The 21964-nt window shown below is 42.4% G+C and overlaps 1 protein-coding gene across 19 annotated transcripts in view; it reads left to right on the plus strand.

Moving 5' to 3' along the window:
• The window catches only part of kcnab2a (potassium voltage-gated channel subfamily A regulatory beta subunit 2a), a 119866-nt gene that overhangs the window by 66999 nt on the left and 30903 nt on the right, over positions 1 to 21964 (plus strand). For 3 of the 19 annotated variants that reach the window (XM_036950477.2, XM_090205852.1, XM_090205846.1), the window contains exon 1: positions 5546 to 7025. The exons of the other annotated variants lie outside the window; for them this stretch is intronic. In XM_036950477.2, coding sequence (XP_036806372.2) covers positions 6808 to 7025 — 218 coding nt within the window. In that variant the 5' untranslated portion in view covers positions 5546 to 6807. Of the gene's footprint in view, positions 1 to 5545; positions 7026 to 21964 lie in introns of those variants that run through there. 19 annotated transcript variants of the gene reach the window in all.

The following is a 21964-nucleotide window of genomic DNA, read 5'->3' on the forward strand; positions in this document are numbered from 1 at the left end:
CAGGCATGTAGATTTAACAATCAAATATGTATTTCTGAACACCTATGTCCTACCAAGAGTTGCTGAACATCTTTTCAACTGCAGGCCAGTGCTCAACTATTTTGATGGGCTTGCTCAGGAATACATGTCTTCCCTAGATATTTTAATCTTAGGATAAAGCACACCGTTGTGGTGGGAGATATAGACCTATCATCCTTACCATAAATAATGAATCAACGATTTATGTCTATTGTTGGTAGAGGTGAAGGGAAGGTCTTGATGTCATTTGATTTTCTATGTCTATCAGCAATTTAACAAAGCCCCTAACTAAAGGAAGAAATACATTATCTCCCTTCCCACATCCCCATTCTCCCTTATGTTGTGCTCTCTGTGTTCTCTCTTTGATTAAGAGCCCAACCAGAATTTATCCCAAATCTATTACGCTGCTACAATCCCTCCTGGACACTCAATCATTCTGAAGGGGTGCGGTGTGCTGATAGGGCCCACTCACTGAGAGTGGGAGGAAGAGGAGAGCGAGAGAGAGGAGCTTGAGAGGCAGTGACTAGGACAACGGTGCACACAGATTTCACTGATCACGACTACAGCACAGCGGCTAGGCTATAGTCCAAATGTTCTTAGCGGCACAGCAATGAAGAGCTCTACAACCGAACTGGCAAGTAATGCCACATTTCACAGCTAAAAATATACAATAGTAATGATAGTGTAGAATCTCGCTCTCTGACCAACTACAGCCACTCAACATGACATGCGCAAACCCACCCAGCTGACAAATAAGTGTCTCTGGCCTGTCCCCCTTCACACTCCTGTCCTGGGCAGCAGGGAGCTTAGCCAATCGATGATGCAGCCATATCATAATGACGCCTCTGGGAAGTCACTCCGCAACAACAACCTGTGCTGCTGACACGGACCCTGTAGAGCTGGAAATAGACCTGGCTAGTAGCCTGCCAAGATTGCATGATTATTATACAGCAAAAGCTATGCTACAGTACATAACATTGTCTAACTGCCTAGCCTACTCTCAAGCATGCACTTCTTATAAACACAGGAGGAATAAAAAATAGGCACCACAAAACTGTGAGAACAATGTACTGAAAGGGACATTATCATTAAAACTTGATAGACAAGTTTTTCTGTCTTTCTGGCACTTAATTTGTTCTCTGGGGTTGTAGCTAGCTCCAACACTGACAGCTACCACTGCAGGGGGCCAGCAAGGCCTGTGTGTGCACAGTAGCTCTGCCTGCCTGCCAGGCAGTCTATGATGACTACTGACTACTGCACCGATCATCAGACACAGATAAGGGATGCCTTTGAAGCCTGTAATCAAATTGGGGTATCATTGTCTTAAAATAACTTCTACTGAGTTTGGTATAACACTAAACATAGAACTCCCACCGTCTCATTCTGTCTTTCTCTCCATCCAAAATTCTTAGCTCATTGAGACAGTGTGAGGTATGGCTAGTCTGTGTTTGTTACTGCAGTGTGGAGCATGGTAGCGAGACATTGTTGCCATGTTAATGTTGGTCAGCTGGCCGAGAGTTTAATTGAAAAGCGAGGATTAGAGAGGATTGCAATAATTGAGTGAGAGGGCGTGATGGCAGGGAGGCTGTCTTGAGATGGACATAAAAGGGGAGGGGACATTGAGGCAGGGAATAGGGATATATTAGGTTAAGGTCCACCACTGCAAACCATGCGAGCATAGAGTGAAGCCAGCCAGATCAACTAGGGGTCAACTTTTTCAAAACCAAAATAAGAGTAATGCTACAACTGTCTTAGCCTGGCAAAATCTTGTGGAAAGGCTGAGTGTTGGGTTGAACACTGGATCTGTTACTTTTATCATTCCTAGTCCTTGGGACCCGGTTACTGCTTCCCTAACCACAGGAAATACCATTGCCCCTCTTCTCAAGGGACATCAGGGATGTAATCATTAGCATAGCTTACTGTTGTCAATTACAACCCTGAATACCCCATCCATTATAATAATCAAGTCAGTAAATCAGGATTTCTTCATTAGGAAAAATATCACTAGGAAAAAGTGTATGTCAGTTGTGTTCAATGACCCTGAATGCCACTGATCCTCATGAGACTGCACCATACACAGCCCCTCAACTGGCCCTGCAGCCAAGTGGAGCAGAACAGAGAGAAGACCGTAGGAGGGGAGAGGGAGGCCTGCTTACGTAACGTGGCTGTATTGGTGCTGTGTCAGGGCACTGGTCCCAAGGGCTGGATAGGAGTGTATGAGAGAGACAGGCCACTACAGCTTCATCCCAGCAGAGAGGACATGAGAGTTGACAGACCTGCGGAGCATTCAGCGTGAAGCCTCACGTAACAAGGTGTGCAGCGCTGAACTCAACTGAACTACACAGGCCGGGGAATACGTCTGGTGTTAATCCAAGGGTAGAAAAGACAGGGACCGGAATAATCTGTCCCTTCCCCGCAGAACATACCCTCTTCTGCCTGCTTGTGTTTAGCATCACTGAGGCTCCTCCAGGGTAAGACTAGGGTTGAATATTTTCCTGGTATTTTACAAATGTTCCATCCCGAGAATAAATCACTTTTCCACCAGGTAACCCAGGTATTTCCCACCAAAACCGGAAGTGTCATTCAAAAGCATTATAAAGCATATACAGTGCATTCGAAAAGTATTCAGCCCCCTTGACTTTTTCCACATTTTGTTACATTACAACCTTATTCTAAAATGTAGTAAAACAATTTACTCATCAATCTACACACAATATCCCATATTGACAAAGTGAAAATGTGTTTTTAGAAATACCTTACTTACATACACTACCGTCCAAAAGTGTGGGGTCACTTAGAAATGTCCTTGTTATCCATGAATATATTAATTGCAAAATTAATAGGAAATATAGTCAAGATGTTGACAGGGTTATAAATAATGATTTTTAAAAAATGTAAACAATTGTGTCCTCCAAACTTTACTTTCATCAAAGAATCCTCCATTTGCAGCAATTACAGCCTTGCAGGCCTTTGGCATTCTGGTTGTCAATTTGTTGAGGTAATCTGAAGAGATTTCACCCCATTCTTCCTGAAGCACCTCCCACAAGTTGCATTGGCTTGATGAGCGCTTCTTACGTACCATACGGTAAAGCTGCTCCCACAACAGCTCAATAGAGTTGAGATCCTGTGACTGGTGGCCACTCCATTATAGACGGAATACCAGCTGACTGCTTATTCCCTAAATAGTTCTTGCATAGTTTGGAGCTGTGCTTTGGGTCATTGCCTTGTTGAGGAGGAAATTGGCTCCAATAATTAAGCGCCTTCCACAGGGTATGGCATGGTGTTGCAAAATGGAGTGCTAGCCTTCCTTCTTCAAGATCCCTTTAATCCTATACAAATCTCCCACTTTACCACCACCAAAGAACAGATGTCGTCAAGCACTCCTCCAGCACATTTTCATGTTTTTCTCTGTCTCACAAATGTTCTTCTTTGTGATCCAAACACCTCAAACTTAGATTTGCCTGTCCATAACACTTTTTCCAATCTTCCTCTGTCCATTGTCTGTGTTCTTTTGCCAATCTTAATATTTTATTTTTATTGGCCAGTCTGAGATGTGGCTTTTTCTTTGCAACTCCACCTAGAAGGCCATCATCCTTGAGTCGTCTCTTCACTGTTGACGTTGAGACTCGTGTTTTGCTGGTACTATTTAATGAAGCTGCCAGTTGAGGATTTGTGAGGTGTCTGTTTCTCAAACTAGACACTCTAATGTACTTGTCCTCTTGCTCAGTTGTACACAGGGGCCTCCCACTCTTTCTATTCTGGCCAGTTTGCACTGTTCTTTGAAGGGAGTAGTACAGTGTTGTATGAGATCTTCAGGTTCTTGGCAATTTCTCACGGGGAATAGCCTTCATTTCTCAGAACAAGACTAGACTGACAAATTTCAGAAGAAAGTTCTTTGTCTCTAGCCATTTTGAGCCTGTAATCGAACCCACAAATGCTGATGCTCAACTAGTCTAAAGATGGCCAGTTTTATTGCTTCTTTAATCAGGACAACAGTTTTCAGCTGTGCTAACATAATTGCAAAAGGGTTTTATAATGATCAAATTAGCCTTTTATAATGATAAACTTGGATTAGGTAACACAGCATGCCATTGGAACACAAGAGTGATGGTTGCTGATAATGGGCCTCTGTACTCCTATGTAGATATTCCATAAAAAATCTGCCATTTCCAGCTACAATAGTAATTTACAACATTAACAATGTCTACACTGTATTTTTGATCAATTTGATGTTATTTTAATGGACAAAAAATGTGCTTTTCTTTCAAAAGCAAGGACATTTCTAAGTGACCCCAAAATGTTGAACAGGTGTGTGTGTGTATATACATACACACACACACACACACACACATACATACATACATACATACATACATACATACATACATACATACATACATACATACATACATACATACATACATACATACATACATACATACATACAGTTGAAGTTGGAAGTTTACACACACCTTAGCCAAATACATTTAAACTCCACACAAATAGTGTGTGTGTGTGTGTGTGTGTGTGTGTGAAAATACACTTTTAAAAATGTCTACCAATCGATTGGTCGATAGAACAGACTACTTTCGGGTCAACCATTTTTGTGGGGAGTTATACTGATTTTCATGCCATCGTACCGTTCTTCTGCCAACTCGCGATTTACGGTATTAACTGCATAGCACACAAGGGAGCGCTAAGACAACAAAAAAATGATCCTATTGGGCGTCTTTATTACCAAAATGCTCAACATGGAGAGACTCACCGATAAATTTAGAACTCTATGGACTTTACAATGAACACATGATTGGCTGCTGTTCTGGGGAACTACGGTGAGCTTCATAGTGAAAAATAATGTGACAGACTAAATGAAAAGCAGATAGCGGTTTATCTCCTAACGTATTGCAAAAGTGGTCTGCAGATATTTAATTAAAAAGTAGCTCAAAATATTCCAATGTATTCAAAAACGTCAAATGGTTTCAGCGGTATTGACGGTATATGAAAACCATCCCGTGGGTATTTCAAAATACCCCGGTTATAGATCAATAAGAGTTCCAAACCTCTCTGCCAATAACGGCTAGTTTCCCCCTCCCCACTCAGACCACTCACAGACAGTCCTAGTAAAAGTCTTGCTTGGGATAGTTTTTTTGTTACATTTCTTGCCCATTTTAATGGCAGTCTATTGCAGTAAGGTACTTAATTGTTACCCAGAAATGATTTGATATAGGTATAAAAACAACTGCATTGGGCCTGTAACACCTCATGTAGGCAGTCATTGAATACAGGCTATGTTCTATCTCTGTATTGTTATTCATTCTTACTGATGTAATGAAATGATTCAAATGAATAAATATGCCCAGAATAATTTATTTTCAGTTAATGGCGGTTGCCATGTTTGAGTGGGATCTAGGGAGAGACAACAATGCAGCGAACTCAGCTGTAATTCGCCTGTGACACTCCTGGCTTAGACATGCATCAGGGCAGATAAAGTTACATAATAAATATTTCATGCCCCGTTGCCCAACCCATGTGAGAGCAGTCCCCTGGTCTGGGGCCAGTGGCCATTCTGCAGCACTGAGCATTCAGCCTACTCCTGAGCCTCGCTCATCTGACTCGACCAAGTTTAACTACTTGCCGCTCACTGAACTACCGGACTTGACTGGATCACACTGGACCTGAGCTGGACAACCCTATACCTGACTGGACTTGACTGAGTCACACTGAACCTGACTGGACCACACTGGACCACCATGAAGTAGGCCTACACTCTGCCATAGTGACTTAGCCATGCTGGAGCAGGGAAGTAGATGAGAAGTGGATTAAAAATACACTAGCCAGCCTCTTATGACAGCAGCTGTAGACACTGAGAGTCTCCCTCTCTTGGCCCCCTCATCTCTTCACCCCCCCCTCTATCTCTCCTGCACTCGCTAATGTAGCTCTCTCAATATTCCTCTCGATAGCATCTCTCCATATCCCTCCCTCCCTTTCTCTTTCTCCTCTTCTCCTCCCTGTGCTCACTCTGCCTCTTTGCCATGCGCGAGGCATACACATGTAAGTTTAATCCGGGAGGGATGGGAGTCTGAATGAGAGGTTGCCCTCTGATTGACACACAGATCTGCTGAGTATTCACACAACCAGGACAGCTGTTGCTGGGAACTTATTGTAAAGGAACAGAATTTTACCTCCTGGAATAGTTAATATCCTCCTGCCTCTGTCTCTTTGTGCTGATGTCTCCAGTCTCAGATCTTTGCAGCGCGAGGTGTTATCTGTAGCACTGAGCTCCAGATTAAAAGGAAAGCCTCTGATTCCTACAGAAAGCGTAAGTGATACAGACGCATGAGCCGAGGATAAGCCAGTCGGGACTGCAAAGGAAGATTCATTAAACTGCTTCACTCTTCATGGGACGCTGTACTTTTTTTTTGGAGCGCGCATCTTCGTCTGTTTTTGTGTCTGTGCCGGGACCGGGACGGTGTTCATGTGCCTGCAGTCTACAGCTGTCGGGTGTTGTTTTCTGAAGAAGACAGAGCACACAGGTTGAGGCAGTGTTGAAGCAGGACACCCTCTGTAGGAGACAACTCTCCTCGCTCCTCTCCTTTTCTCTGCAGACATAGCTGCCCACCCTGACACTGACAGCTGGGGGTGTTGGTGTGCTCTGTGCACAGATAGCTTGACCTGACCAAGAGACTGTCCAGACGTCTTGTCGAGGCATCTTGTCGTACAGACTGACCCACCACAAGCTCTAACCAGAGCACCTTAAGCCATTCCAGGTGGCTCCCAGTCCCAGCCAGGATGCAGGTGTCGTTAGTGTGTACGGATCACAATCGTGGAGGGGTGAGCCGCAGTACAGAGGAACGGCTCAACCACCGCCAGAATGCCAACAGCCCCAACACAGGCACCCGCAGCAAGTTCAGGGCTGTGGCCATGGTGGCCCGTAGCCTTGGACAGGTCACTGTCCAGAGCCAGCCCACATCCAGCGACCAGAGCATACGCACCGGCATGAAGTATAGGTAGGACAGACTGCATGACGTATAGGTAGGACAGACTGCATGACGTATAGGTAGGACAGACTCCATGACTTATAGGTAGGACAGACTGCATGACTTATAGGTAGGACAGACTGCATGACTTATAGGTAGGACAGACTGCATGACTTATAGGTAGGACAGACTGCATGACTTATAGGTAGGACAGACTGCATGACGTATAGGTAGGACAGACTGCATGACGTATAGGTAGGACAGACTGCATGACGTATAGGTAGGACAGACTGCATGACTTATAGGTAGGACAGGCTGAATGACGTATAGGTAGGACAGGCTGAATGACGTATAGGTAGGACAGACTGAATGACGTATAGGTAGGACAGACTGAATGACGTATAGATAGGACAGACTGAATGACGTGTATGTAGGACAGACCATATGAATTATAGGTAGGACAGACTGAATGATGTATAGGTAGGACAGGCTGAATGACGTATAGGTAGGACAGACTGAATGAAGTATAGGTAGGACAGACTGAATGAAGTATAGGTAGGACAGACTGCATGACGTGTATGTAAGACAGACCATATGAATTATAGGTAGGACAGACCGAATGACGTATACTGCAGGTAGGAAATACTGTATGAAGTATACTGCATGTAGGAAAGACTGTATGAAGTATAGGTAGGACTAGGGTTGCAAAGGGAGGGTATATTATTTTAAACTTTAAGTTTACCAGTAAACTACAAGAATTTTGGTATCACCTCTAGTGGCCCTTTTGGGTACTTCAGATTATCACAAGTGTCTAATTATCTCTGGCCCTCAGTGTGGCCTTATCACATGTAAAATATGAAATAATTAAATAAGATGATTTTAAAATAAACAAATAGAATGACAAAGCTGTAAAACATCCTAAATATAAACCACAAACTTAGTGAATATCTTTGGTGTTCAATATGAGGGTTTTATTTATTATACCTGAACTTCAATTAAATGCAGTCTCAAATAGCCACCTGTCCCTTTTTAATAGCCCGGCAATGGCATACACTTCTGAAAATAAACGCGCGTTTCAAATAATCGTCTGGTCTAAATGAATTATTTACGAGATTACCATGAATTGTTTACGAGGTTTAATGTTTGATTTGTTCCATTAAATAATTCAGTAATGAATAAGAAAAAAATAGGTAGAGACTGCTCGCCACTGGCTGTTAACAGTTGAGAACTGCTAGCTAATTGGCAAGCACAAAAACAGTTCGGACAACTTCGGGAGAACAGGGCCTGATGCATAAAAGGGAATTTTCCCCTTAAAGTTTCCTTAACTTTAAGTCAGTAGCACAAAACATTTTAATGCAAATTTCCTTCTTAAATTAAGTGAAAGTTAAGGGTGCCCATGAGGTCCCTTAAAGCTTTTTGGGCAACCCGACCAAATGCACATAGATATGCCATTCTCATTGAAAGCAAGTCTAAGAAGCGGTAGTTCTGTTCTATGTGCGCTGTTGCTATGCTCCCTGTTCTTAATTTTCGTTTTTGCGTGTTACTTTCGGTTTTGTACACCAGCTTCAAACAGCTGAAAATACTATATTTTTGGTTATGGAAAATATATTTCACAGCAGTTTAGATGGTACAATGATTCTCTACACCAGGCTTTGGCAATTCCAGTCCTCGGAGGCCTGCTTGGTGTCACACTTTTCTCCCATCCCTAGCAAACACACCTGATATAAACTAATTTCATTTTTAACTGAAGATCATGATCAGTTGATTATTGGAGTCAGGTGTGTTAGCTGGGGCTGGGTAAGCTTGTTTTGTCACATAGATACTGAAATTAGGCATACTATTAGAATTTTTTACAACCAGGAAATGGCAGAACGATTTCTGCATGGTGCATCTAAATTCAGTATGGATATACATCTAAACTGCTTTTGTGGAGGTGAATGTTGCTTTCCTCTGGTTTTGGTTTAAAAGGACAACAGCCAGCTACTTAGCTAAACAATGGAAGGTGCACAATCCATGGCTATAAAGCTAGCTAACTACCTACTCTAAGTTAGCATGATGTGCTAGAAAGTAATAGAAACAAGTTGAGTAAAACATGACTAAAATAAATGCAATTTATTATCTTCTGAATCAATTTGTTTCTCCTGTTTTAAATGTAAAAGTTATATCTTGATAAATGCGATCTCTGACAAATGTTCAGTCTGAATCAGGTCGTCTCCATGGTAACCAGAGATTCTTTCTGCGGTATATACTTTCAAACTTCCCTTAGGTAAGGGAAAATTATTCCTTAAAGTAAACCCTTAAGGGAAACATTTAAGATGTTTTATGAAACCGGGCCCAGACCCCTAGAAATCGGCAGTGGCAAAATTAGCTGGCGAAAGTAAGATTGCTGAAAATACACAGTCAAAGAGGAGAATAATTATTCTGTCAAGGAAAAGTTTTGTGTTGTGTTGAGTGAATTAAGAAAATTAATTGAAGTTTTACGTTATGTCAATATAGATTTTTTGTCATTATTTTGGCGTCAAACTGGTGCCAGTTGTGGAAGAAGTTAATAGTTGGGAGAGTTACACAGTTAGTTGGGGTGGCAGGGTAGCCTAGTGTTGGACTAGCAACTTAAAGGTTGCAAGTTCAAATCCCCGAGCTGACAAGGTACAAATCGGTCGTTCTGCCCCTGAGGCAAATCGGTCGTTCTGCCCCTGAGGCAGTTAAACCCTCCCTAGGCCATCATTGAAATGTTCTTAACTGACTTGCCTTGTTAAATAAAGGTACAGTGGGGCAAAACATTATTTAGTCAGCCACCAATTGTGCAAGTTCTCCCACTTAAAAAGATGAGAGGCCTGTAATTTTCTTCATAGGTACACTTCAACTATGACAGACAAAATGAGGGAAGAAAATCACATTGTAGGATTTTTTATGAATTTATTTGCAAATTATGGTGGAAAATAAGTATTTGGTCACCTACAAACAAGCAATATTTCTGGCTCTCTTAAGTGTGCTTTGAATTCTATATAAATCACAGACAGTAGCACCAGCAAAGAACCATCACACCACCCCCTCCATGCTTCACGGTCACCTACTCTTCGTCTCACAAAGGCACAGCAGTGGGAACCAAAAATCTCAAATTTGGACTCATCAGACCACAGGACAGATTTCCACCAGTCTAATGTCCATTGCTCGTGTTTCTTGGCCCAAGCAGGTCTCTTCTTCTTATTGGTGTCTTTTGTAGTGGTTTCTTTGCATAAATTCAACCATTATGGTCTGATTCATGCAGTCTCCTCAGTTGATGTCTGTTACTTGAACTCTGAAGCATTTATTTGGGTTGCAATCTGAGGTGCAGTTAATTGCCTGAGGTTGGTAACTCTAATGAACTTATCCTCAGCAGCAGAGGTAACTCTGAGCCAGTTTTATCATAGCGCTTGATGGTTTTTGCGACAGTTTTTGAGACAGCATTTGAAGAAACTTTCAAAGTTCTTGAAATGTTCCAGATTGACTGACCATTATGCCTTAGTGATGATGGACTGTCATTTCTCTTTGCTTATTTGAACTGTTCTTACCATAATATGGACTTGGTCTTTTACCAAGTAGGGCTCTCTTTTGTATACCTGTACACCACCCCTACCTTGTCACAACACAACTGATTGGCTCAAATGCATTAAGAAGGAAAGAAATTCCACAAATTAACTTTTAATAAGGCACACCTGTTAATTGAAATGCATTCCAGGTGACTACCTCATGAAGCTGGTTGAGAGAATGCCAAATGTGCACAAATCTGTCATCAAGGCAAAGGGTGGCTACGTTGAAGAATCTCAAATATGACATATTTTGATTTGTTTAGCAACGTTTTAGGTTATTACATGATTCCATATGTGTTATTTTATAGTTTTGATATCTTCACTATTATTATACAATATAGAAAATAGTAAAAATAAAGACAACCTTCGAATGAGTAGGTTTGTCCAAATGTTTGACTGGTACTGTATATGAATACATTTTTTACAAGTTATTTTTAAAGTATAAATTACCAAGTTACGATAGATTGACAGATTTTCTGTTAATTACCAAACTTAATAAAGGTTTTGGTAACTTTGGGAAATTACCGGTAGCTTTGCAACCCTAGGAAGGACAGACCATAGACCACAGGTGTCAAACTAATTCCACGGAGGGCCAAGTGTCTGCAGATTTTCTCTCCTCCCTACTTGATTTATGAATTAGTCACTAATTAGTAACTAACTCCCCACACCTGGTTGTCTACAGCTTAATTTAAATGAGAAAAAAAAAACCTGCAAACACTATGCCCTCCATGGAATGAGTCTGACACCCCTGCCATAGGCACAGACCATAGTCACTGTAGACCTGATACAGAATGTGGGTAATGACATTAGGATAGACTTAATTACTGGGTGAAAGCACATTATGGAAGATCGAAACATGGATATCTGATGGTGATTTAACAAAAATGGGACTATGGTATATAGATAATGTATGTTTACTGGTATCAGATTGCATACAGGAAGAAGGGTTTCATGCTGAGTTTTTTTCCCCCCCTTTACTGCTCCTTTTGCATAATTATTAATAGATTACATGCCATCCTCTAAATGTTGTATGGATATGATTGATGTGAATTGGAATTGCTCAGACATATTTGAATTGATGGATATGCATAACACAGCACAAATCATTCATATTGTTATGTTTCTGGTCTGTTCTGTATTTGGCAGTGAGCAGTATATGAAAATCAGTCTTGTCGGTACAATTATTCTTCAAACTGCTCCTTACTCTAAAATGTCATGTGCTGCCTTCTAAAGCTTTAATAGTTTGGGATTGATGGTAGTTGTTCTCTTAAATGATGATAACCTAATTTTCCCCCGGCAACCTATATTAATAATTATTCTGTACACAGTGGACTGCAGCCTGAACCTCTCAGTAAAGATCAGTCCATCATCAGCAACTCTCTGTTCTAGTGGTTTGAATAAGATGTAAAAATATTTTCAACTTATCAACTGTCACCTAGACTCCATTAGTTCTGTTCTATGTTAGGCTGTATTTAAGACTCAAAAAGGAAGCTGAGCTGTGTTTCTATTATAACAGAACAGAGCCACGAATGGACCTATTTAGTACAAAAGTCTACTGTGTTCTTAAAAATAAAAAAAATAGATGGCAAACTATTCACATTTTAAAGGTGGTATTTACTTGCATAAACACATGGCAAATGGTTTGTGTGAGGTGAATAATTAGTCATTACAGCTTCTTCATATAAGCTGACAGTACTTGGAAAGCTAGGGGGGGGTGGTTGTCAAATGAAATGCCTTAAACCCACAGTCTAGGCTAAATGTCTATGGCTTCCTTAAGTTAAATTGATCTGGGATTGATCTGCATTGCAGGTGAAAGAGCATCCCTTTTGCATTGCTGCAGCACTCAGATAAACTGCAGATGTTTGCAGGAACAGGAGGAGTCTTTGTTAAGCTCAGTGTTTCAGGATATTCTTATTTACCAATCCTTAACTTCCACTCTAGCTGCTTCTGAATATCAGTCCACTGTTTAGCAATTGCTTTCACTGCAATTAAGATGGGAGGGTGCACTGAACTTATATGAACGGGCCAGATGTTAAATGGACCCGATTTTCAAAGTCTGAATGTGCAGAAGCAGCGCTCTTATCTGATATGCTGATATGCTGGCCTTCCATGGTGACATCACCATGCAGTAAATTAGTTAATAGACCAATAAGAAAGAGTTCCTAACCTCTGCCAATAACAGCTACTTTTCAGTTTTCCCCTCCCTACTCAGACCACTCCCAGACAGTCCTAGCTAAATTCTTGCTTGCCCTTATCTTCTAAGAATATTTTTTTTGTTTTCTTTCAAATTAAATGGTCAAAAATAATAACAGTAAGGTAATTGTTATCCAGAAATGATTTGATATTGAGATTATTTTCTTTTTAAAAGGCTGCATTGGACCTTTTGATGATATTGAATGAGTGGACATGGGCTCAGCTCAAGGCTTTTGTGTGTGTGTGCGCACGTGTTGAGCATTTCCTGGCTGTGAACATGTTTTTGATTGTGTGCGTGTGTGTAGCGTAGCGTAGTGTTAGCCCTGTGCCCAGGAGGGTGCAGGCTGGGCTACTCTGTGCTCTTGTCAGTGTGCATTTCCCTGACGTGCCCCTTGACGCAAATTCTCCAGTGCTACAGAGCAGAGAACTGGGCCACTACACTCTCCAATTTCACATTTCAGCACAGGACCCAATGTACATGGGAGACCCCTCGCTCTGTGTTACAACAGAGGCGTATGGGTCACACTGCAGCTAATTTCAATTCTGTTTAATTTGTATTTTCCTTCTGCAAAATCATCTCACAGGGGATCAAACAGTGCCTCACTACTGAAACTCCTAAAAGAAACACAAGCTTTCCAAGCATAATTAAATTATGTTTCTACTCATTAAGCACAGAACCCATGGAGTCAGTCTGTAGTCCTCTCTAGTGGGTTGAATGTGTAATGTGGGGGGACAGACAGGTGTGCTGATGGAGACCCAGGCCAGGTGAAATTAAACCATAAAGATGGAGGAAGAACAGTTTTATACCATTGTCCGGCTAACCTGTGCTTGACCATGACTGGAGAAGAATGTTCGACTTGGCCACATGCCTATAGACCTCCTAGCTATGGTAGTGTACCTGGCCGTAGGCGTTTCTTTTTTTTGTCTGCCTGCACTTGATAGAACATTCCATGTTCAGTTGAGGGTAGAGGATATCATGTCCATGACTTCATATTGAATTCAACCTTGTTTGCACGGGTCAGTTCTTTCCCACTTCAATGTTTAACTGTTATAGACCTATATCCATCCTGCCCTGCCTCTAAAATCTTCGAAAGCCAAGTTAATAAACAGATTACTGACCATTTCAAATCCCACCGTACCTTCTCCGCTGTGCAATCAGGGTTCCAAGCTGGTCACAGGTGCACCTCAGCCACGCTCAAGGTACTAAACGATATCATAACCGCCATCGATAAAAGACAGTACTGTGCAGTCATTGACCTGGCCAAGGCTTTCGACTCTGTCAATCACTGTATTCTTATCGGCAAATTCAATAGCCTTGGTTTCTCAAATGACTGCCTCGCCTGGTTCACCAACTACTTCGCAGACAGAGTTCAGTGTGTCAAATTGGAGGGCCTGTTGTCCGGAAATCTGGCAGTCTCTATGGGGGTACCACAGGGTTCAATTCTCGAGCTGTATATATCAATGATGTCGCTCTTGCTGCGGGTGATTCCCTGATCCACCTCTACGCAGACGACACCATTCTGTATACATCTGGCCCTTTGGTCACTGTGTTAACTAACCTCCAAACAAGCTTCAATGTCATACAACACTCCTTCCGTGGCCTCCAACTGCTCTTAAACACTAGTAAAACCAAATGCATGCTTTTTAACCATTCGCTGCCCGCACCAGCCCGACTAGCATCACTACCCTGGACGGTTCTGACCTAGAATATGTAGACAACTACAAATACCTAGGTGTCTGGCTAGACTGTAAACTCTCCTTCCAGATTCATATTAAACATCTCCAATGCAAAATCAAATCTAGAATCGGCTTTCTATTTCGCAGCAAAGCCCCCTTCACTCACAATGCCAAACTTACCATAGTAAAACTGACTATCCTACGGATCCTCAACTTCGGCGACGTCATCTACAAAATAGCTTCCAATACTCTACTCAGCAAACTGGATGCAGTCTATCACAGTGCCATCCGTTTTGTTACCAAAGCCCCTTATACCACCCACCACTGCGACCTGTATGCTCTAGTCGGCTGGCCCTCGCTACATATTCGTCGCCAGACCCACTGGCTCCATGTCATCTACACGTTTATGCTAGGTAAAGCTCCGCCTTATCTCAGCTCACTGGTCACGATAACAGCACCCACCCGTAGCACGCGCTCCAGCAGGTATATCTCACTGGTCATCCCCAAAGACAACACCTCGTTTGGCCGCCTTTCCTTCCAGTTCTCTGCTGCCAGTGACTGGAACGAATTGCATAAATCGCTGAAGCTGGAGACTTATATTTCCCTCACTAACTAGCTATCTGAGCAGCTAACCGATCGCTGCAGCTGTACATAGTCCATCTGTAAATAGTCCACCCAATCTACCTACCTCATCCTCATGTTTTATTTACTTTTCTGCTCTTTTGCACACCTGTATCTCTACTTGCACATCATCATCTGCTCATTTTTCACTCCAGTGTTATCTGCTAAATTGTAATTACTTCGCTACTATGGCCTATTTATTGCCTACCTCACGCCATTTGCACACACTGTATATATACTTTTTTTCTATTGTGTTATTGACTGTACACTTGTTTATTCCATGTGTAACTCTGTGTTGTTTGCTTCGCACTGCTTTGCTTTATTTTGGCCAGATCGCAGTTGTAAATGAGAACTTGTTCTCAACTAGCCTACTGGGTTAAATAAAGGTGAAATAAAAATACAATTTCAATTAAATGCCGTGATCTGAAGATAACAGATCCATCCCTGGGGGCAGCAGGCTGTTCACTTGAGGTTGACCTCCCCATGGAATTAATAAGTCAATGATGGCATAATGGGTGAACTAGCACCTATGTTGAGTGTACCCATGTCAGGGAGTAAAAGAAGGAAGTGTACCCTTCAATCTGTTCTGTGATTTGATGAGTCAACTCAAGACATTTCCAAAAATTAATTCCATTGCATGAGCCACATGAGTTAAAATCATTTTAATTAACATTCTAAAATACCATGGACGTTATTGTGTCACAATACCAGGTGAGGATGATGTCTCCGATGTAACGCACAGCGTTGAGATTGCCTGCAATGACAACAAACTCAGTCCGATGATGCTGTGACACATCGCCCCAGATCATGACGGACCCTCCACCTCCAAATTGATCCTGCTCCAGAGTACAGGCCTCGGTGTAACGCTCATTCCTCCAATGATAAACGTGAATCCGACCAACTCCCCTGGTGAGACAAAACCGCGACTCGTAAGCAAAGAGCACTTTTTGTCAGTCCTGTCTGGTCCAGCGACGGTGGGTTGTCTGGTGAGGATCTGCATTACAACAGGCTTACAAGCCCTCAGTCCAGCCTCTCTCAGCCTATTGCGGACAGTCTGAGCACTGATGGAGGGATTGTGCGTTCCTGGTGTAACTCGGGCAGTTGTTGCCATCCTGTACCTGTCCCACAGGTGTGATGTTCAGATGTACCGATCCTGTGCATGTGTTGTTACACGTGGTCTGCCACTGCGAGGACAATCAGCTGTCCGTCCTGTCTCCCTGTAGCGCTGTCTTAGACATCTCACAGTACGGACATTGCAATTTATTGCCCTGGCCACATCTGCAGTCCTCATACCTCCTTGCAGCATGCCTAAGGCACGTTCACACAGATGAGCAGGGACCCTGGGCATCTTTCTTTTGGTGTTTTTCAGTCAGTAGAAAGGCCTCTTTAGTGTCCTGAGTTTTCATAACTGTGACCTTAATTGCCTACCGTCTGTAAGCTGTTAGTGTCTTAATGACCGTTCCACAGGTGCATGTTCATTTTTTATGGTTCATTGAACAAGCATGGGAAACATTGTTTAAACCCTTTACAATGAATATCTGTGAAGTTATTTGGATTTTTATGAATTATCTTTGAAAGACAGGGTCCTGAAAAGGGGACGTTTCTTTTTTTGATGAGTTTATGTCACCTAGTTGCTAGAGGGAGTATACAGCATTGAGTGTGTGAACTGGTGTTGTTAGCATCTCTGCCTTTTAGTTTCATATGGATTGATTTGAGACGGGTACAGCCAGCAAGCAGACGCTACCTAGCTAACTTTCATGCACATTTCGAACTTCATAAATACGGATTCTACCGGCACAGAACACCTTAGCTAGCTAGTGAAAACTTGCTCATGGGAAAAAGTCAATATTAGCTACAGGTTTAAGGTTTTGGTAAGATTAACTCAGACTATTTTGAGGATGAATGGTGGTTCAGTGGATGATGTCACCTTTGGTAACATTTTCGAATGTTAAGACCGCATATTGTTGCCAAACTTTATTTTTAGCTGTCCCATGAGTGTTTGTGAGTTATCAGACAGATCTGATTTGATACAATGGAGTGTACCCATGAGTTTATCAGTCAAATTGTCATGGTTAGATGCTTCCAAGCATATTCTATTCATTCTTTTTCTATGGATCTTCTTCTCCCCTGCCCACAAGGCCAAGCAAAGCATCCAAGTGCAACAATGTTCACCAGAGTCTGAGCTTCTCCCTTATGTGACAGTGGGCCTGTATGACATGACTGATTAATATCGCCACCTCCCCTCACTACTACCCAGCCTGTGTCTCATCCTCTTCCCAATGGATTTAGTCAGGCCTGAATTAACACAAAATGGCTTACGATTATGTAAAGCAGCCCGTCTCCGCTTCTCAGGGAAACGGTAGAATATCCGACTGGCTGGCAGGGCAGGTAGGTAGTCCGTCCTATAAGATCTAGAGGCCCTCTTTTCTCAGCCCAGCTTCATCTGTTTCTCTCTCTTTTCTCAGCCCAGCTTCATCTGTTTCTCTCTCTTTTCTCAGCCCAGCTTCATCTGTTTCTCTCTCTTTTCTCAGCCCAGCTTCATCTGTTTCTCTCTCTTTTCTCAGCCCAGCTTCATTTGTTTATCTCTTTTCTCAGCCCAGCTTCATCTGTTTCTCTCATTTCTCAGCCCAACTTCATCTGTTTCTCTCTTTTCTCAGCCCAGCTTCATTTGTTTCTCTCACTTTTCTCAGCCCAGCTTCATTTGTTTCTCGCTTTTCTCAGCCCAGCTTCATTTGTTTCTCTCTTTTCTCAGCCCAGCTTAATCTGTTTCTCTCTTTTCTCAGCCCAGCTTAATCTGTTTCTCTCTTTTCTCAGCCCAGCTTCATTTGTTTCTCTCTCTTTTCTCAGCCCAGCTTCATTTGTTTCTCTCGCTTTTCTCAGCCCAGCTTCATTTGTTTCTCTCGCTTTTCTCAGCCCAGCTTCATTTGTTTCTCTCTTTTCTCAGCCCAGCTTCATTTGTTTCTCTCGCTTTTCTCAGCCCAGCTTAATTTGTTTCTCGCTTTTCTCAGCCCAGCTTCATTTGTTTCTCTCTCCTTTCTCAGCCCAGCTTCATCTGTTTCTCTACTCTCTACTCTGGCCACCATCCCCTGGAGGCTGGGCTTAGAAAAGTCCAATGAACAGCAAAGAGGCTGGGACTGAATATCCACAGCCAGACAATGGACCGTTCATTATGTGTTTAAACTCTTGAGTTGACTTTAAGTGGAGGTTATTTGAAGCTGTTTTCTGAAATACAATAAGGTATTTGTGACTTGGGTTTGGATAGGCAAGCAGTAGAGGCTTGTCCCTGTTTTTACATAATTTACTGCAGTGGCCATGTAAATGTGAGGAGGAGCTGACTTGCTTTTCCCTGCAGGATATACAGTGGGGAGAACAAGTATTTGATACACTGCCGATTTTGCAGGTTTTCCTACTTACAAAGAATGTAAAGTCTGTCATTTTTATCATAGGTACACTTCAACTGTGAGAGACGGAATCTAAAACAAAAATCCAGAAAATCACATTGTATGATTTTTAAGTAATTAATTTGCATTTTATTGCACGACAAGTATTTGATACATCAGAAAAGCAGAACTTAATATTTGGTTCAGAAACCTTTGTTTGCAATTACAGAGATCATACGTTTCCTCTAGTTCTTGACCAGGTTTGCACACACTGCAGCAGGGATTTTGGCCCACTCCTCCATACAGACCTTCTCCAGATCCTTCAGGTTTCGGGGCTGTCGCTGGGCAATGCGGACTTTCAGCTCCCTCCAAAGATTTTCTATTGGGTTCAGGTCTGGAGACTGGCTAAGCCACTCCAGGACCTTGAGATGCTTCTTACGGAGCCACTCCTTAGTTGCCCTGGCTGTGTGTTTCGGGTCGTTGTCATGCTGGAAGACCCAGCCACGACCCATCTCCAATGCTCTTACTGAGGGAAGGAGGTTGTTGGCCAAGATCTCGCGATACATGGCCCCATCCATCCTCCCCTCAATACGTTGCAGTCGTCCTGTCCTCTTTGCAGAAAAGCATCCCCAAAGAATGATGTTGCCACCTCCATGCTGCACGGTTGGGATGGTGTTCTTGCGGTTGTACTCATCCTTCTTCTTCCTCCAAACACGGCGAGTGGAGTTTAGACCAAAAAGCTATATTTTTGTCTCATCAGACCACATGACCTTCTCCCATTCCTCCTCTGGATCTCCCAGATGGTCATTGGCAAACTTCAGACGGGCCTGGACATGCGCTGGCTTGAGCAGGGGGACCTTGCGTGCGCTGCAGGATTTTAATCCATGACGGCGTAGTGTGTTACTAATGGTTTTCTTTGAGACTGTGGTCCCAGCTCTCTTCAGGTCATTGACCAGGTCCTGTCGTGTAGTTCTGGGCAGATCCCTCACCTTCCTCATGATCATTGATGCCCCACGAGGTGAGATCTTGCATGGAGCCCCAGACCCAGGGTGATTGACCGTCATCTTTAACTTCTTCCATTTTCTAATAATTGCGCCAACAGTTGTTACCTTCTCACCAAGCTGCTTGCCTATTGTCCTGTAGCCCATCTCAGCCTTGTGCAGGTCTACAATTTTATCCCTGATGTCCTTACACAGCTTTCTGGTTTTGGCCATTGTGGAGAGGTTGGAGTCTGTTTGATTGAGTGTGTGGACAGGTGTCTTTTATACAGGTAACGGGTTCAAACAGGTGCAGTTAGTACAGGTAATGAGTGGAGAACAGGCGAGCCAGAATTCTTACTGGTTGGTAGGTGATCAAATACTTATGTCATGCAATAAAATGCAAATGAATTACTTCAAAATCATACAATGTGATTTTCTGGATTTTTGTTTTAGATTCCGTCTCTCCCAGTTGAAGTGTACCTATGATAAAAAAAATTACAGACCTCTACATGCTTTGTAAGTAGGAATACCTGCAAAATCGGCAGTGTGTCAAATACTTGTTCTCCCCACTGTAGTTAAAGATGAATTGGCTGCCAGGAATTAGGACTGCTGACGGGCTCTGGACACCCAGTGTTATAGTTGTAAAGTTGAAACTGAATCAGTGCCCAGTATAACTAACGGGCAGAGTCTGTGTGTGAACTAAGCAGATGGTGTTTAAATCAAACTGCTGTGTTCAGGTGTGAGCTAGCTATCAGAGATGGAGACGCAACACCACCCTGCTCCCACCTACCTATAAAACTGATTCAGCAGTCCATCTGCATTGGCTGTTTTACTTTAAAGTCTTGTCGTTTTTAGACTGTACCTGAGCAGATGGCAGTGTGGTATTTGTGACAAAAGGAGTGGGTGTGTGTGATTTGGGTGTCCTAACATAAGGACTTCATATTGCACTCCGAGAGGCTCTCCATGGGCTTTACTCCTACTTCAAATCTGTCTCTTTAGAGAGGAACACAGAGCAGGATACTTAGGCCTGTTGTACTGTAGCCACTCTACTCCAGTACCAACACTGATAGGACTGTATACTGCAGCAGCCTCAGCCACATACATAGCCACTTACTGTAAACACCAGCCTATCTTAAATGCACAAGAAAATAACACTTGGCGTCTGTTTGCTAGGGGCATGTTAGGGTGAATTGCCAAACCGTAGAGTAGTCAATTTATTGATGTGTTTGTGTGTGTCTCTCTATATGCATAGAGTTTGTGTCTGAGTAAGTGCACTGTGTGGATGTGTGTGAGAGATGTGCACTGATGGGAGCATGTTTAGGTGAATGGGGAGAGAGCTGTTTTCTCCTTGCCTGACTGAGACAGTTTAATTAGAGCCTGTGCTGCTCTGAGCTGAGCTGCGTGTTTCTGCGTTAGCAGCCCTCTGCTCTCATTTCATCCTCTCTCTAAGCGTGTTATTGTATTTCTTAAACATACTGGAAATGGCTGTATTAATCCGTCCTGCTATGCGCTGCAAGGAATAGACATTCAGCTTTCATATCCGTCAGCAAATAGTGTCTTTCACATGCCAATCGCCTTTTCGCTTTCAAATATGTTTGGAGACATTTATGTTGACTATTTTCATCCTGTTTCTTAGGCTACATCCCACTAAAGCACATCTGTATATGTGTCAATATCTAAGCTGATGAAGGAAACAAAGATAGAATTGTGTCATGTTTTCCACATTGTGTGACTAAACTGTTTAGAAAGACCATCTATGTTGGATGATGTTATATACAGTACAGCGGCTTACATTTGTAAATTAGTAGTGATATTTTTATATTTTTTGAGGATAGTGTGTCAGTTATGTTGACAATCATTTTGTGTTACTCTCTGTAACATGCCTTTAAACTGTCCATGTGACGTGATTAGTGTTAAATGAATTGGTGCAGAATGGTTTAATAATATAGCATACCATGGGGAGATACTTAGAGGCTTTATTTAATCACACGAAACGGAATGTAAAGGACAATGGACTGTAAATAGCACATTAAAGGCCCAGTGCAGTAAAAATGATGGTTTTGTATCATATTGTACAACATCTGATTTTAACTTGCACTGTAAAAGTGTGCAACATGTTTGTGTTATTTCCTGATAGTTGAAAATACTTAGGGGTGTACTCACTTTTGTTACCAGCCGTTTAGACAATGTCTGTGTGTTGAGTTATTTTGAGGGCACAGCAAATTTACACTGTTATACAAGCTGTACACTCAGTACTTTACATTGTAGCAAAGTATCATTTCTTCAGTGTTGTCACATGAAAAGATATACTCAAATATTTACAAAAATGTGAGGGGTGTACTCACTTTTGTGATATGCTGTATATATCCAAGAAAGAGTGATGGAGTGCTACATCAGATGACCTGGCCTCCACATACACCCAACCTCAACCCAATTGAAATGGTTTGGGATGAGTGGGACCGCAGAGTGAAGGAAATGCAGCCAACAAGTTCTCAGCATATGTGAGAACTCCTTCAAGACTGTTGGAAAAGCTGTCATCAAGGCAAAGG

This window comes from Oncorhynchus mykiss, chromosome 17 (assembly GCF_057628025.1).
Source record: "Oncorhynchus mykiss isolate SJ-2025 chromosome 17, ASM5762802v1, whole genome shotgun sequence".
In the NCBI taxonomy this organism is placed as follows: domain Eukaryota; kingdom Metazoa; phylum Chordata; class Actinopteri; order Salmoniformes; family Salmonidae; genus Oncorhynchus; species Oncorhynchus mykiss.